This window comes from Ciona intestinalis, chromosome 7, assembly GCF_000224145.3.
Source record: "Ciona intestinalis chromosome 7, KH, whole genome shotgun sequence".
NCBI lineage: Eukaryota > Metazoa > Chordata > Ascidiacea > Phlebobranchia > Cionidae > Ciona > Ciona intestinalis.
Window position 1 is genome coordinate 5,506,893 of NC_020172.2, and position 14,422 is coordinate 5,521,314.

Consider the following 14,422-nt stretch of genomic DNA (forward strand, 5'->3'; position numbering starts at 1 on the left):
ATATTTACAGATTTGAATAGCGGTGGCTATGGGCGTGGTTTTACTCAGTAAAATTAGTTTCAAGCTTGTTTTTAGGAATAGGATAACTAAACAACCAAATAAACCTTTATACAACACATATATGCTGTTTTAATTCTGCATAGTGGACAGAATTTCATTAAAACCACTTCATACTATATACAGTAGCGTATATTAGTAATGTTAGAGCGAAATTTTAGCTTTTACTTTATTTGTGATCATTAAACAACGGTTGTGTCGCCTAAGCTAACAATAGTGAACTTTTCGACTGTCTTGACTTATATTACAGGCATAAATAACGTTTATACTTTGTTTGCGATCTAAAGTTAGATATGGTATACTATCTCTATGAAAGAGCGGGAAATTTAAATTCACAGCTCCGCCTCCATGCGTTGCTTTTCCATTCCTAAAAACCGGAGTCCGTAATCCGTATATTAACATGTTTATATACGGACCCTGCTAAAAACACGTCTGCATTTTTATAACTAAAGAAAAGATAAATTTTAACACAAATCACACTGGATTTATTCCAACAGTGGAGTTTTGAACTTTAAATGCATAAAAACATAAGAGAAAACTTTGAAAAACACAGAGGGCATGTGTAAAAGATAAAGAAAACAACAATACATATAACTGCACTTAACTTACAGAATACAAAAATAGTATTTATCGAAAAACATAAAATTTTGTAAGTAACCATGTATGCTTGACCTAAAAGCAGCTAGATGTGCAAATTATGTGTTATCTGGTGGTAGGGTAATGTCCATGTCTGTGCTATTACAAATTTTTAGCCAAAAATATGTGTTAATTAGAATGTAAATTTCAGCAGCCCAATATGAGTTGAAATCTGGTTAAGAATCTTTATCTTGATTTTTCTTTCGTTTTAACTTCCGATTACGTTCATATTTTATTGTGTCTGATTCTAGTATGCTTAGTTCTGTAAGACGCTGTTGGAAAGATGGGGGCGCCGCTATACAAGGGTCAGCATAATGTGAATCCTTGTTGCTTGAGTTGCCATAAGATTGAGGGGAACCATCATTACGACTTCCATACCTGCTTGATAACCTCGTTCTGTGGATATAAATGAATGGTATTAGTTTCCTGTAACACTCTTTTCAAACCATTACTGTTTCATAGAATTTTTTAAGCTGTACAGCCAGTTTCTTGGACTAAAATATTTTGCTGTTTATTTTGGCCTTTTATTATTGTCTATTATACACACAATGAGTAACGGCTAAACATTTTATAGAAGGGAATTACCATGTCCACACATGAAGCAGATTTGCGATTGCTATAAATACATGCTTAATTGCTGTGTACACATGAACTGTTATGTATATAAGCATAACTGATATGTTTGCATGTATATACAACTACTATGCATAGCTACTGTGTACACATGCATTACTAATATTTACATATGAGGAATTGTTATGTATGCATGCATTACTGATATGTGTATTAGTGTATAACTGTATAACTTCACATAGCTTGCTACTGTGTTTGCACAACTAGTATTTACCCAAACATTAACAACTTACTTTGCAGCACTGCTTTGTTTATCTCTCGATGCTGCCAACCTGTGGGCAAAATTTGAAGCAGGACTGATGTTCAGTGGACCGAGACCACTTGGTTCTGCTCGACCACCTGGCTGGATGGGTGTTGACCCATAGTAACCCCCACCATTGACACTAAGGTCTGTGTATGTAACAATGAGTATTGTGATGTAATATTAATGATAGTTTTTTATGAGATTAGAGTAGCTGGCTATATGCATGACAGTTAATGCTAAGCACTTCACAACAAAAGGGTCCTGAATATGGTGCTTAGTGCTGTTACCATTGTGGGCTTATGTGTCTTCGGTCAACATATACTTAACATTCATTGCACCAACTTAGTGGTCACTATTGGGTTGTCCAAACTGTCAGCCACACATTAAAACAAATACCCACAAAGTTACATACGTGGTAACTCGTTAGCGGGCACGTGGGAAACAGAAAACTTGTGTCCAGTGGCGCAGCCACAAAAAAAATAAGGGAAGGGTTTTGATCAAAAAATGTTAAAAAACAATTTTTTTAATTTTTTTTTAGTTTATAAGGGGGGGGGGGGTCGCGACCCTCTAAACCCCCCTTGTTGTGCCACTGCTTGTGTCTTAAGGACTGTTGTGTCATGAGGACCCAGCACACAACCACAAGCAAGCCACATTTATTCAAACATCTTGTAAAGCTTCTGTAACACCACCAACCTCCTGCTCTATAATTCCAGTTCTGTCTTTCCTTATGAAGACGAAATGTTGTCACTGTCCCACCATTATTGATGGGGGTGGATGGGGATGGATGATTCCCTCCTTGTGCTGACTGCCCTCGTGTGGTGGTGGGTATGGAGAAGCCAGTAGACGTCGGGTGGCGCCCAAGAGGTGAGTCAAAACTCACTGCGATTAAAAAATGTTTGTTATTTAGGAATAAAAGTTTTTACTCTTTATGGTTAGGTACAATGTTTTGTCGCACTATGATACATGATATTTGGGCCAGAATTACCCATTACCCCAACACCCAGGGTGGCACAACCCATTAGTGATCACTGGATTGGAGCAATATAGGTTAAATGTCTTATCTAGAGACCCCACCCCTAACAGTCTCAGAAACATATTATTCAAAAGTAGAACCTCACCCATATATAATATTAACATACAACAACAAACAAAACTTACACCTTAGGCTCGTTACTGCTACACCTTTAGTGCTACAACCAATCAGTTACCACTTGGTTGGAGCAATGTCTACAACACCTATGGAATTAAGATACAAAAAACAAACAACACATTCTTACATCGTTCTTCAATCCTAACTAACGACAACGGCATCGTTTCCTTGTAAGTAACTGGGGTGTGCCGTTCTCGGGTTGGGGGATCCACCTTTTCCAGCCTTGTCTGTGATGGACTGGTGAAATATAAGGATGGATTAACATTTGTGGTGATTCATTGAATGTAGCTTGTTTATCATCGTGTGGTGGAGCAACGTCAGTGTTTATAATACGGGTGTTCTGTTTCAAGCACCTCCCGCTGGTTTACAAGTTACCACCTATGTAACTTGTATATCCTCACATGGTGGGACATTGACAGTCGTTATAACATGGGTGTTCTGTTTCATACATCCTGTGCCCGCTTACGAGTTACCACGTATGTTACTTATTAATCCTTGCATGGGGGGCAACGACAGTCGTTATAACATGGGTGTTCTGTTTCATACACCTCGTGCCAGCTTACGAGTTACCACGTATGTAACTTATTTATCCTCGCATGGCAAGGCAACGATAGTCTTTATAACACGAGTGATATATTGCTGATTTTACAGTTTAATACTTTGAATTAGAAAAAATACTAACAGATAATTTCTAATTATTAGAACACCACTGTTATGCATACAGAACACCCATGTTATAATGATAATCGCCCCTACAAAAGAATAAGTTACATTCATTCATAAAAAACACTTACTTTTGATGCTCATGGTTGAGGTAGGTAAGATTAGCTTTGTTCCTTGTGGCAGAGGTCCCACCTAAAGGTAAAGATACGATCAGCTTTGCAATGCAATTTATTGTATGAGTATAATGGTGTTAGCCATGCCTTTCACTTAAAAGAGTGGCCCCATGTTTGAATTGAGTAACTAGACTAGAGAATGTATCTGTAAGTGGTATATTTTAATAAACACATTTACAACCTACCAAATGGGATTGAGTAGTAGCCATGCATAACCTATATCATGACTCGTAACCTATATGTACATGCATAGGGGTCAAACTTTTATAAAAGCAGGAGAAATAACAATACCTTTGAAAAGTTATGGCATTATATATTGTAAAATATAGGATTTCAAAATTTGGTGAGTGGCAAAAAGAGCCAGAAGATGCAAGTATGTTGTGACACTAAATAGTTTGAATACTAAATAGTCTAAACAGTGCTTAAAATTCAAGCGATATTTATTATGATATCTTCACAAAAAATTCACACAATTTTATATGATCCCTTTAAATACTAAATAGTTTGAATACTAAATAGTCTAAATCTAAACAGTCATTATGATTCACACAATAATCATTATGACATCACCTGTTAATGCTGATACTCTTTGTTCATCAGCGAATGCATATCCACCATTATAGCGGCTTCCCTCATCAAATGATACATCGTGCGTTAGTCTGTATGATGCTGTGCCTGTCTCTGGGAGACCACTGCCGCTACAAGAAAGGTTAATGTTACAATATATAATTGGTATAATGTTAATGAAATAAATAGACACACTTGTTTTAATTTCTAAATTCTGGTGTTCACTTGTTAAATTGTATGAGTGCAATAATGTATATGTTTTTATAAGAGAGTAACAATTGTTTTCTTTTTTCAGGTTGCGACAGACTGTCACCGGCAGCTGTAACAATACATGACTTTCGGGTTAACATAAGAGTTATAACATAAATTGACACTCTCAGTTTGACACCTGGAGTTATAACATTAATGCCACTCTCAGTTTGCCACTTACTCTTCATTATCAATATCGCCCCAGTTTTGCTGTATAGACGGCAGAAGGTTAAAACTCGAATGTGATCTTGTGATTAAGTGTTCGGTGAAATTGAAAGGACTGATGGAGTTGTTGTAGCTTAGAATGCGAGTTTTCTCTGGTGATGTCACAGATCTTTTGCTGAAGTCATCATCTTGGGGGGTTTCCCTAACAAAGGAATCAGTTGTGTAGTTCGGGAGTGTCTCACTTTGGGGGAAGTCCAAAACTTTGAGCTGTGACCTTGTGCGGCCGAGTAACCGTGACGAACATTCGATTGTGGTCGGTTCTGGTTCATCGCTCCTTAGTTTGACCATAGAAATAACATTTTCCTCGTCTGAAGACGACTTTTCCTGCTTTTGGGGCTTCCCCTGGTCCTCATATATTTTCTGAAGGTTGTTTTTCTGTCGTAATAGGAGGCTGTACCTCGCTACATTGGACTTAAACCCGCCCCCTGCTGTTATTTTCACTTTAACCTCACCGTTGGAGCCCTCACTGCGGCCTAACTGTGCACGTCGGCGGCGCTTCGGGCCTTTTGGCTCGGGTGGGCTCGTTTCCTCCCCATTTACAGAGGAACGCCGGGAATCCAGGAAATTCAAGCCCTGTGCTCCGCCCTCCTTTAAAATATGGAAACCTGAGTTTTGGTTTTCAAACATTTTTTCAACATTTAACGGAACTTTTGAAAAATCACCGACGGAAACGCCAGTAACATCGTCTAGCTGGCGCTCACGCTCTGTGATATTTGAACTGAGTGGTTTCGAAATTATTTTCGAGTTTGGTAAGGAAGATAACTTAAACCTCGGGATTATGCGAGACCTAGCTGTCCCTTCTTCCCCCTCCCCTATACTTTTAGCTGGGATAATTATCCTCAAGGGTGACATGGAAGTGTCTGTATTAGTGGCAGTATTAAGCTTATAAACCTCATCGTGAGTTTTTAATCCTTTCAGCAGAAGCACAATTGAGCTTTGCTTATCTTCTAGTTCTGGGTTATCATATTGTTTCACTGAGATTTTTCGCCGTAAAATACGAATTCCTTTCAGCGGGCTTAATCTTCCCACACCAGAGTGTCTTCTGATTGTTAATGGTGTTGTTTCCGATGCCATAGGTTTCTGTATGACATCATAGGTAGCGGACCTTTGTGATGTAATAGACAAAGCTTGCAGAGGTTGTTTTGTCATTGATGGCTTTATTCTAGAATTATCTTCCGTTAATTTTTTGGAATTTTCGTGATCCTCGGATTGGTTGGGATTTGTCACATGATTTATGACATCACGAATGACTTCATCATCATTGGAAGTTTCTCCCACATCAGTTGTGACATCATCAGTTATGACATCACCATTTCTGACATCATCAGGTATGACATCATCAGTGTCAAAAAGTTTAGCCGCGCTTATGTTTAGCGAGCACCCGTTGGTCATAGTTCGGGACCGGCGACCATTTTTGTCCCGTGAGATCGTACGAGGAGTTTTCCGGTTCATCGCGATCTTAGATTTCATTCTTTTGATCCGCATCGCGTTTACGTTGCTCCGGAGGAATTCCTCCATGTTTATCACTGTGGGTTGGGAGGAGGATGAGGTGTAAGCATGGTAGGTATGGGGGACGGAAGTGGGAAAGATCTGGAAACGGTGGTGCTCTAATGAGGGGGTCGGGTTCGGCCCCCGTGGGAGCTTCTCATTGGACGATAGAGATGATGATGTCATGGAGGATGAGACACTGATTGGTCGAGATTTTTCTGAGTTGGATTTTTCTGATTTTTTTGTAAAAATTGTCTTTGTGATGTCATGATAGGTTGATTGTTTTGGTTCAAGTTGAATTGTTTTATCAGATGATGTTGAGTTTAGTATCGAGCGGATATGTTCTCTTGCTTGGCTTTTTAAAGCATCTCTCTCACTTTCGTCTTCTTGTTTTTTTCTTTTGATTTTACGATTGTAATAAAACGAGGGTGGGGCACAACGGAACTGATGATTGTTCTCTATTATGACATCATCATCAAATATCTCTGTGTGCTCCACTACGCCCCCGGTGGAAATATCGACGAGGGTTGCAGTTGGTGGGGTAATGTAACTTGACTTCCGCTCGTTGCTACCGACAACCGAGGACGAAGAGGTTGCTATGGTTACAGGATTCGCATCACCGGTCATTATGACATCATCAATGTACATTTCATCACAGAGTAGAGTCCGAGACAACGACTTTGCTATTTCATTTTTGTCGAAACTCGAGTTATGCTGACTCAGCCTCGGACTCAGGAAATTGTTTAGTTTTTCTTGGAATGCGACTCGTTTTGCCGGTTTATCCATATTCACATGATCAGAAGAAGCCAACGTACCTAACCCACTATCACTTGGATTTTCAACCGATTTCTCTTTATTTTCATTTTCATAAAAACTCTTACTTTTACCCAAGAAAGGTTCAATCAAACTCAACTTTCTAAGCGAAGCCAAAACATCGTTCGGGTAAACTTTAGACGTCAACGCTGTCGTATCGTAAACTTTTTCACCATTTTTAGGAACAGGTTTATAAGTGGTCGTTGGTTTTAATAATTTCTTCCGACTTTCTGAATTATTCGTCCGTTTTTCGATACTTTTTAGATTTTCACGGTTTCTTGTCGGTTCTCTGTTAAATTTCAACGTCACAGTTTTTGGGGGTGTCGGTTTCGTGATAGATGATCCTCTCACACCAGGGGAATCCCCTGGCTCGTCCCTGGCTCTATAACTAGCGTTGATTCGGTAAAGTTTTCCCTCCTCAACACCTCCCTCTTGTGGCAGCTTCTGACGGTCTTTTAAAGGGTTCCGGTTTTGGGGAATCCCCGGCAATCGAGTAGGTTTAGGGATGTAAACAGATTCTCCAGAATTCCGGTTGTTTTTCATTGTTGTGTAATAATGGAATGATAAAGAAAAGTTTCCATTGTAATTCTAGATTCCAGAATCCAGTCTTCCACATAAATATATTATTGTAACTAAACTAACAGTAAACTGGGCTCTTTTTAATAAAAGAAACAAAAATAAGTTTAAAGTCATTTTTTTTAATTTTTTGGTCAGTTTTAACACAAAAGTTACAACCTATGTATATGACAAAATGGTCTTCATTTTAAAAAAAAATTAAAAACTTAATCTAAGTTTAAGTTGCAGAAAATGTACCTAAAATATATATCTATACATCACATTTGACTTCATTTTCAAGCTAAGCTAAATTTGTTTCATGCACCTAAACCAAGATATGTCGTAAAACAGTAGAGAAGCACTTGCGGTCCCAAAACTTGGCAACAATTCAAGTGTTTACTTTGGGATTTAACAGAACAATCAGCTATTGTTACAACACAATTAAGGACCGCTATGTCACAATGAACTGTCGCTACCGGAATATAAAACAATAGATTCAATTCTAGAGGACTGGTCCACAATTGTTTTATGCTGACGGTCAGTTTCTATTCTATATGGGTAAGGTCCTACAGTGAGGCACGCCATGGGACCTGGGATTTAGGCCAGAGTTGACTCATTACCCCAACATTGTATATGCACATTCTATTCTATATGGGTGAGGTCCTACAGTGAGGCATGCCATGGAACCTGAGATTTAACCCTAAGTCAGTTTATACCTTAAAAATTGCTCTTCTTTTATAAAGATAACTTTATTATAATGTTACAAAACTACAGCAAAACAAATCTGTTAAAAAATGTTGCACCTGTTCAAACAAACCACTTTACTTTATATATTATATTTCAAACAAAACTAAACTTTTAAATCGATTAATTTCAAATCAAACTAGAACATAAGTATTCTGAGTAGCCTTTGTTCTCAATTGTTACGAAACAATGAACAAATGCCATTGACAATGATTGGCTTGTATTATCATGACTCAAGTACAAAAATTCCCCAAACCAAGTTCAAAGCAGTTTTTTATTTCTCAGCGACGCATTAATCTGACACTTTTCCTCGAATACACTTTACTTGTAGCAGGTTTTTAGGGACCGTAGTTTTGCTGCTAATTAAAAAGTGAAAAAATCCCCCAAAAATAGTCGCTCACGAAGCTACATACATGGATAGCTTGTAGAAACAGAACACTCGTTTTATAGCGATTGTTTTACAGGCTTATTATATATTATTCTGGTCATGGGGTATAACACAACATCAGTTTAAAACTAAACTTATGACTGCTGTAAATACAACTTCAACTACTACTAAGCCTGACTGCTGGTAGTAAAAGCCAGGGTTTGAAAGTTAGAGTAATAACTCATAAACTATAGATCTATCATACTATCAATCTTTATGCTATTTTAATGTATGGATATACAATTTTAAAAATTTTGATTTTTATTATAAAATTCCATAGAAATACATAGACCTTACACTGTTACAGAAATTTTACTATGACTGACTGCTGGTAGTAAAAGCTAGGGTTTGAAAGTTAGAGTGGCCACTCATATGGGCCGGCTACAAGTATACTTGCTCTATGACCTCACAGAACACTTTATTTCAAGTGAAAGGGTAAAGTGATGTAGTAAGAGACCAACCGCATCAACTACAAAACTAAACGGATTAATCTTTTAAGCGCTTTGCCTTTTCAAAGCGAGGTTTACCCCTTGAAAGTGGATGTTAATCTTAAATATAAATAAAATGTTTCACTTTTTACTTTTATTCTATAAGAGTGAGGTCCTACAGCACCAAAAGACTTGGGATGTAGGCCAGATTTTGTTAATCACCCGCGATTTTTACTTGCATTTTAACAAAATAAAATGAATTTATTATAACTTTTTAATTCTTTTTACAAAAACTGTCTAAATATTCTTGAAACTAAAAATGGAGTCTCCTTCTATGATGTCACACTACTGCTCTAAATTCTCTATGATGTCACAAAAACCATAAACAGTATCCACATTTAAATAAATAGCCATAAATATCCAATATCCAAGAAATTATTTTCCAAATAAATAAATATTAAATTTTTTCTATGCAAATATTTTTCTACACTAAACGATATCTTCACTAAAAAAGTAATAACAAAGTCTTATCAAAAGATATTTTCACAAAAAGCTAAAAACTAATATATCTTTAAAATAAGTCATACCAAATAACGAAGTCCTAACAAAACATATTTTTACAACTTGCTATAAAATCATTATGTATGTCTTCAAAATAAGTCATACCAAAAAGTCCTAACAAAACATATCCCTACAAATTGCTATAAAATCATTATGTATGTCTTCAAAATAAGTCATACCAAAAAGTCCTAACAAAACATATCCCTACAATTGCTATGAAATCAATATGATTTGAAATAAGTCGTAACAAAGTCTTAACAAAACATATTCCACCAAAAAACAGCGATACAAAAGTAAAAACCATTACGTCCGTAAAATGGTGATACCAAAAAGCAGAAACCGAACAAAACATATTCCTACAAATAAGCAGCTAGCGCGCTATTAAACCATTATGTCTGTACAGCAGTGTAGAAAGAGAGTAAATGCCCTTCATTATTATGAAACATGGGATATAACAATGGCCTATTCTCATGGCAGACTCCCATAACACGAGAGTCAATATGGAGCAAGCCAAAGGTTTAGTGGGCTGGGTTTAATGTAAACATTAGCCACATATAATGAGGATTAGGTTTCGTGGGGGGTTGGTGCGATTCAGCGACAACTGAGAGCTAGGGTTGTCGCATAAGTGCGGCACTTGAAACGGCGCCACAAGCAATATTATGGCCAGTTTTTGGTGTTTTTTTTTTATAAAAAAAAGTTTTTCTGTATTTTTCTCTGTTTTGAAGACTATTTTTAGCAGCAGAATTTTATTATTTTTAAATTTTAATAAAAAATTTTGGTAAACTTTCTGTGTTTTTAGCGAATCTATTTTTACTGCTAATAAGTAAAAACAAAAACTTACAATTCTGCTGTTCCAATTTCGCACAACTTCGTTATGTTGCCTTGGGTCTTTGTTACACTTAGGGGTTCTGGAAATACAAGTTGAAATTTAGCTGAATGAATATACAGTGAGCATAAAGTACATACGCGCCTAAAGGTGGCACAGTATCCGGAATTCGTCCGTTTTGTCCGGATTTCGCTGCCGCATGCGGAACTCGGTAATGGGTTTGCAAGCGAATTCGCATGTCGGATACTGTGTACAGCCACCTTAACACTGACATGCATTCCCTAGGGTAGGCTATGACACCCTGTGTAAATAATGTTAAAGTGGATAGCGTGTTTGCCTGTAACCCAGAGGTTATTGGTTCAAAGCTCGTCACTGCTACCATTGTGGGCGAATGTGTGGACAAGACACTTAACAACAATTACTCCAACCCAGTGGTCACTAATGGGTTGTCCAATTTATCAGCCATAAATAAAAAGAATCCAAAAAAATATTATCACCCACAAAGTAACATACATGGTGTATGAAACAGAACACCCGTGTTATAACGACTGTCATTGCCCCGCCATGTGAGAATAAAGTAAATTACATTCATTCATTCAACATGGATACACATAGTAACAGGTAAATGAATGCTGTTGCATCAATTAAAATTAATAACATGGTAAATGGCCTAAACATCAGCCTGGGTTTTTAAAGGACAAAAGAAAACACCATGTGTGTCTGGTGTATAAGAAGACACCCATGTTATAACTTGACAGTGTGCATGAGGTGTATGAATACACCATGTGTATCTGGTGTATAAGAAGACACCCATGTTACAACTCGACAGTGAGCATGAGGTGTATGAATACACCATGTGTGTCCGGTGTATAAGAAGACACCCAAGTTATAACTCGACAGTGAACATAAGGTGTATGAATACACCATGTGTGTCTGGTGTATAGGAAGACACCCAAGTTATAACTCGACAGTGAACATAAGGTATGAACACACCATACATATTAAATCAACAGTAAGCATGAGATGTAATACCTCATACACACCCTCATTGTTACACAACAGCCTAGTAACAATCCTACTCGTATTTCAAACGCTACGCCCATTATTTCACCGACAGATTGAGTTACAAACGTTTGTGACACAACTATTGGTTACTAATGGTAATTAACTTGTTGTGATGTAACAATTAACCTTCTAATGTAACAAACCAACCAATTGTCTGTTAACAGGGGTGGTTTTTAAATTTGTTTAAAGGTATTTAAAAAATGCATGTTATTTTAAATATGAAAACTGCATTGTAAAAGTAGTTTATTTAAAAAAACTACGGGAAAAAATTAATATACCTACACCCCAGGTCTAAGGTGTACCTCACTGAAGACCTCACCCTTATAGAATAGAATCTATATTATTGAGTGTTTATAAACTGCTTTAGTGTAGACGGCAGCACCCTGGGTGTTGGGGTAATGCACATATAAAATACCAAACCAACCAAAAGTCATAAGGAACACAATCTACAGCACAAACTTACTGAGCATTTTGATCCGTTGTCGTTCCAGAACTTTCCGATGGAATTGTTGTTGCCGCATCGGAGCGGAGGTGGTTATACTGCCCCCTAATGGTTGACGTGTCGACTCCGATACGTTGCTTGCGTCTCCATGGAAAGATTTCTATAGAAATCATATTAATATTAATAGAAATAACATAAATTAATGTGAATATAACTGCATTTTAACAATCCCACCCTAGATTTTGTTAAAAATAAAAATGTAAGTGCAGAAAAGGAAAATTTATTTAAATTTTAAGTTTTTAGATAACTGTATGTAAGTTAAGTATTTTTGACAGTTAGTTTTACTAAGTGTCAACAAAACAATAACCTTAAATTGGTTGCACTACTTTTCACAGGTGTTTATATAGGTTAAGTTGTATTTGACCGACACTTTACTATTTTTGACAGTTAGTTTTACAAAGCGTCAACAAAACAATAACATTGAATTGGTTGCACCACTTTTCACAGGTGTTTATATAAGTTAAGTTGTATTTGACCGACACTTTAGTATTTTGACAGCTAGTTTTACAATGTGTCAACAAAACAACAACATTGAATTGGTTGCACCACTTTTCACAGGTGTTTATATAAGTTAAGTTGTATTTGACCAACACTTTAGTATTTTTGACAGCTAGTTTTACAAAGTGTCAACAAAGCAAAAACCTTGAATTGGTTGCACCACTTTTCACAGGTGTTTATATAAGTTAAGTTGTATTTGACCGACACTTTAGTATTTTTGACAGCTAGTTTTACAAAGTGTCAACAAAGCAAAAACCTTGAATTGGTTGTAATATATATAAGCCAAACAAGTTAATGTAAAACCCAAACCACCTGAGAAATATACAGATCCACTGGCAGCTCCAATTGCAAGTACGGCATTATGAAATATACACTACTGATATGACAATCTAAAACTACCAAGTACCTATAAATAGCTGTATATAGTACTATTGGGGAAGATGGGACACCTTCAGCACATAATATCTAAATATCCTGATCGTGTTTTAAACAATTAACAACGGTCTATGGGAGTTGTGAGGATACAGTTTTATAATTCCTTGAATTTTCTATGTTCAATACCAAATGTTGCGAGAAAATAGAATGAAAAGATGTCCCATCTTCCCCCACCTACTATATATTCTATTTCAATAGACATTCTAGTATCTATTTAAAATCCATACAATGAAATAGCTTTTCACACACTAATAGTACAAAAGGTATAAACCCTTAAAAACCATCTATTAGACATCTGTGTTTATCTATGTACATGGAACTCCTATCTGACCAATTACACCTTTTATACGCCAACCGACGCCAACCTATAATCTTAGACAGCGGTATTGGATTCCAACCCATTGTGACATCATAAGATGTTTGTTCAATTGTTGAGTAACAATGGGACACGAGACGTCTGCTCTTGGAATGTTTGCCAAGAGTTTTAAAAACTAAAAAATGTCCGAAGTTCGAAACATGTCACGTAAAATGATTTGACCGTTTGTAATATCTGTGTAACTAGAGCCGATTGTACAAATACAAAGTGATATATTGGTGTTTGCGTTCAAAGAGACTTGCAGCTTGCTATTGTTAGTTTTAGGAGTAATAACTAATCACTTCTTGTAAAAATACCATTTGTATTGTATAACTAGTGTTTCTTATACAAATACAAAGTGATATATTGGTGATTGTATTAAAAAAATGTAACTTTTTTATATTGTTGTTAATAGGAATAATAAATGATCACTACATAATTTGATTTCTTGTAAAAATATCATTTGTAATGGTATTGTATAACTAGTGGTTCTTATACAAATACAAAGTGATATATTGGTGTTCGTACTAAAAGTACTCTAATGTAACAATTGCTGTTGTTATAAATATTGGTAGGTGCGCTGCAATGCTGGTAAAATGATTTGTTTTCTTGTTGTAAAAATACCATTTGTAATGGTATTGTATATGTAGTGTTTTTTATACAAATAGAAGCTCACCAGGGTGATATGGTGTTAAACTGTTAATAATAAATGGGGCAAAGTACTTCAATGTAACAATTGCTATTGTTATTTATACAAGGATGTTATCATTGTGTTATATAAACACCATTTTATGAGTATAACTAATATTATAAGGGCTAATGTGTAGGAAAATTCCAGGGTAGGCATGCCCACCCTACCAGGTCTCGGCGTCTACGATCACTATATAAACTGGTGCTGGTGGACAACTGTATGGTTGATACCTCATAGCATATTCTCGCAAAGTAAATATTATCCATTAAGTTCTACCGCACATACACGCAAACATACACACACACGCGCACATAATACACACATATACACACACACACAAACATACACATATACACGCAAACATATACACACGCACATATACTCACACACACATACACACACGCACATACATACACACACGCACACATGAATGTGAA

The 14,422-nt window shown here is 36.5% G+C and overlaps 1 protein-coding gene across 2 annotated transcripts in view; it reads right to left on the reverse strand.

Moving 5' to 3' along the window:
- Positions 1-519: 519 nt before the first annotated feature.
- LOC104265834 overlaps positions 520-14,422 on the reverse strand; it is a 20,116-nt gene continuing 6,213 nt past the window's right edge. The window contains exons 10-17 of one of the 2 annotated variants that reach the window (XM_026835299.1): positions 11,968-12,106; positions 10,455-10,521; positions 4,127-4,254; positions 3,515-3,575; positions 2,848-2,957; positions 2,264-2,449; positions 1,560-1,716; positions 520-1,089 (exon numbers count right to left, since the gene is read on the reverse strand). In XM_026835299.1, the coding sequence (XP_026691100.1) occupies positions 870-1,089; positions 1,560-1,716; positions 2,264-2,449; positions 2,848-2,957; positions 3,515-3,575; positions 4,127-4,254; positions 10,455-10,521; positions 11,968-12,106 (1,068 nt within the window). In that variant the 3' untranslated portion in view covers positions 520-869. Of the gene's footprint in view, positions 1,090-1,559; positions 1,717-2,263; positions 2,450-2,847; positions 2,958-3,514; positions 3,576-4,126; positions 4,255-4,553; positions 8,038-10,454; positions 10,522-11,967; positions 12,107-14,422 lie in introns of those variants that run through there. The other variant, XM_026835298.1, reaches the window with a different exon arrangement.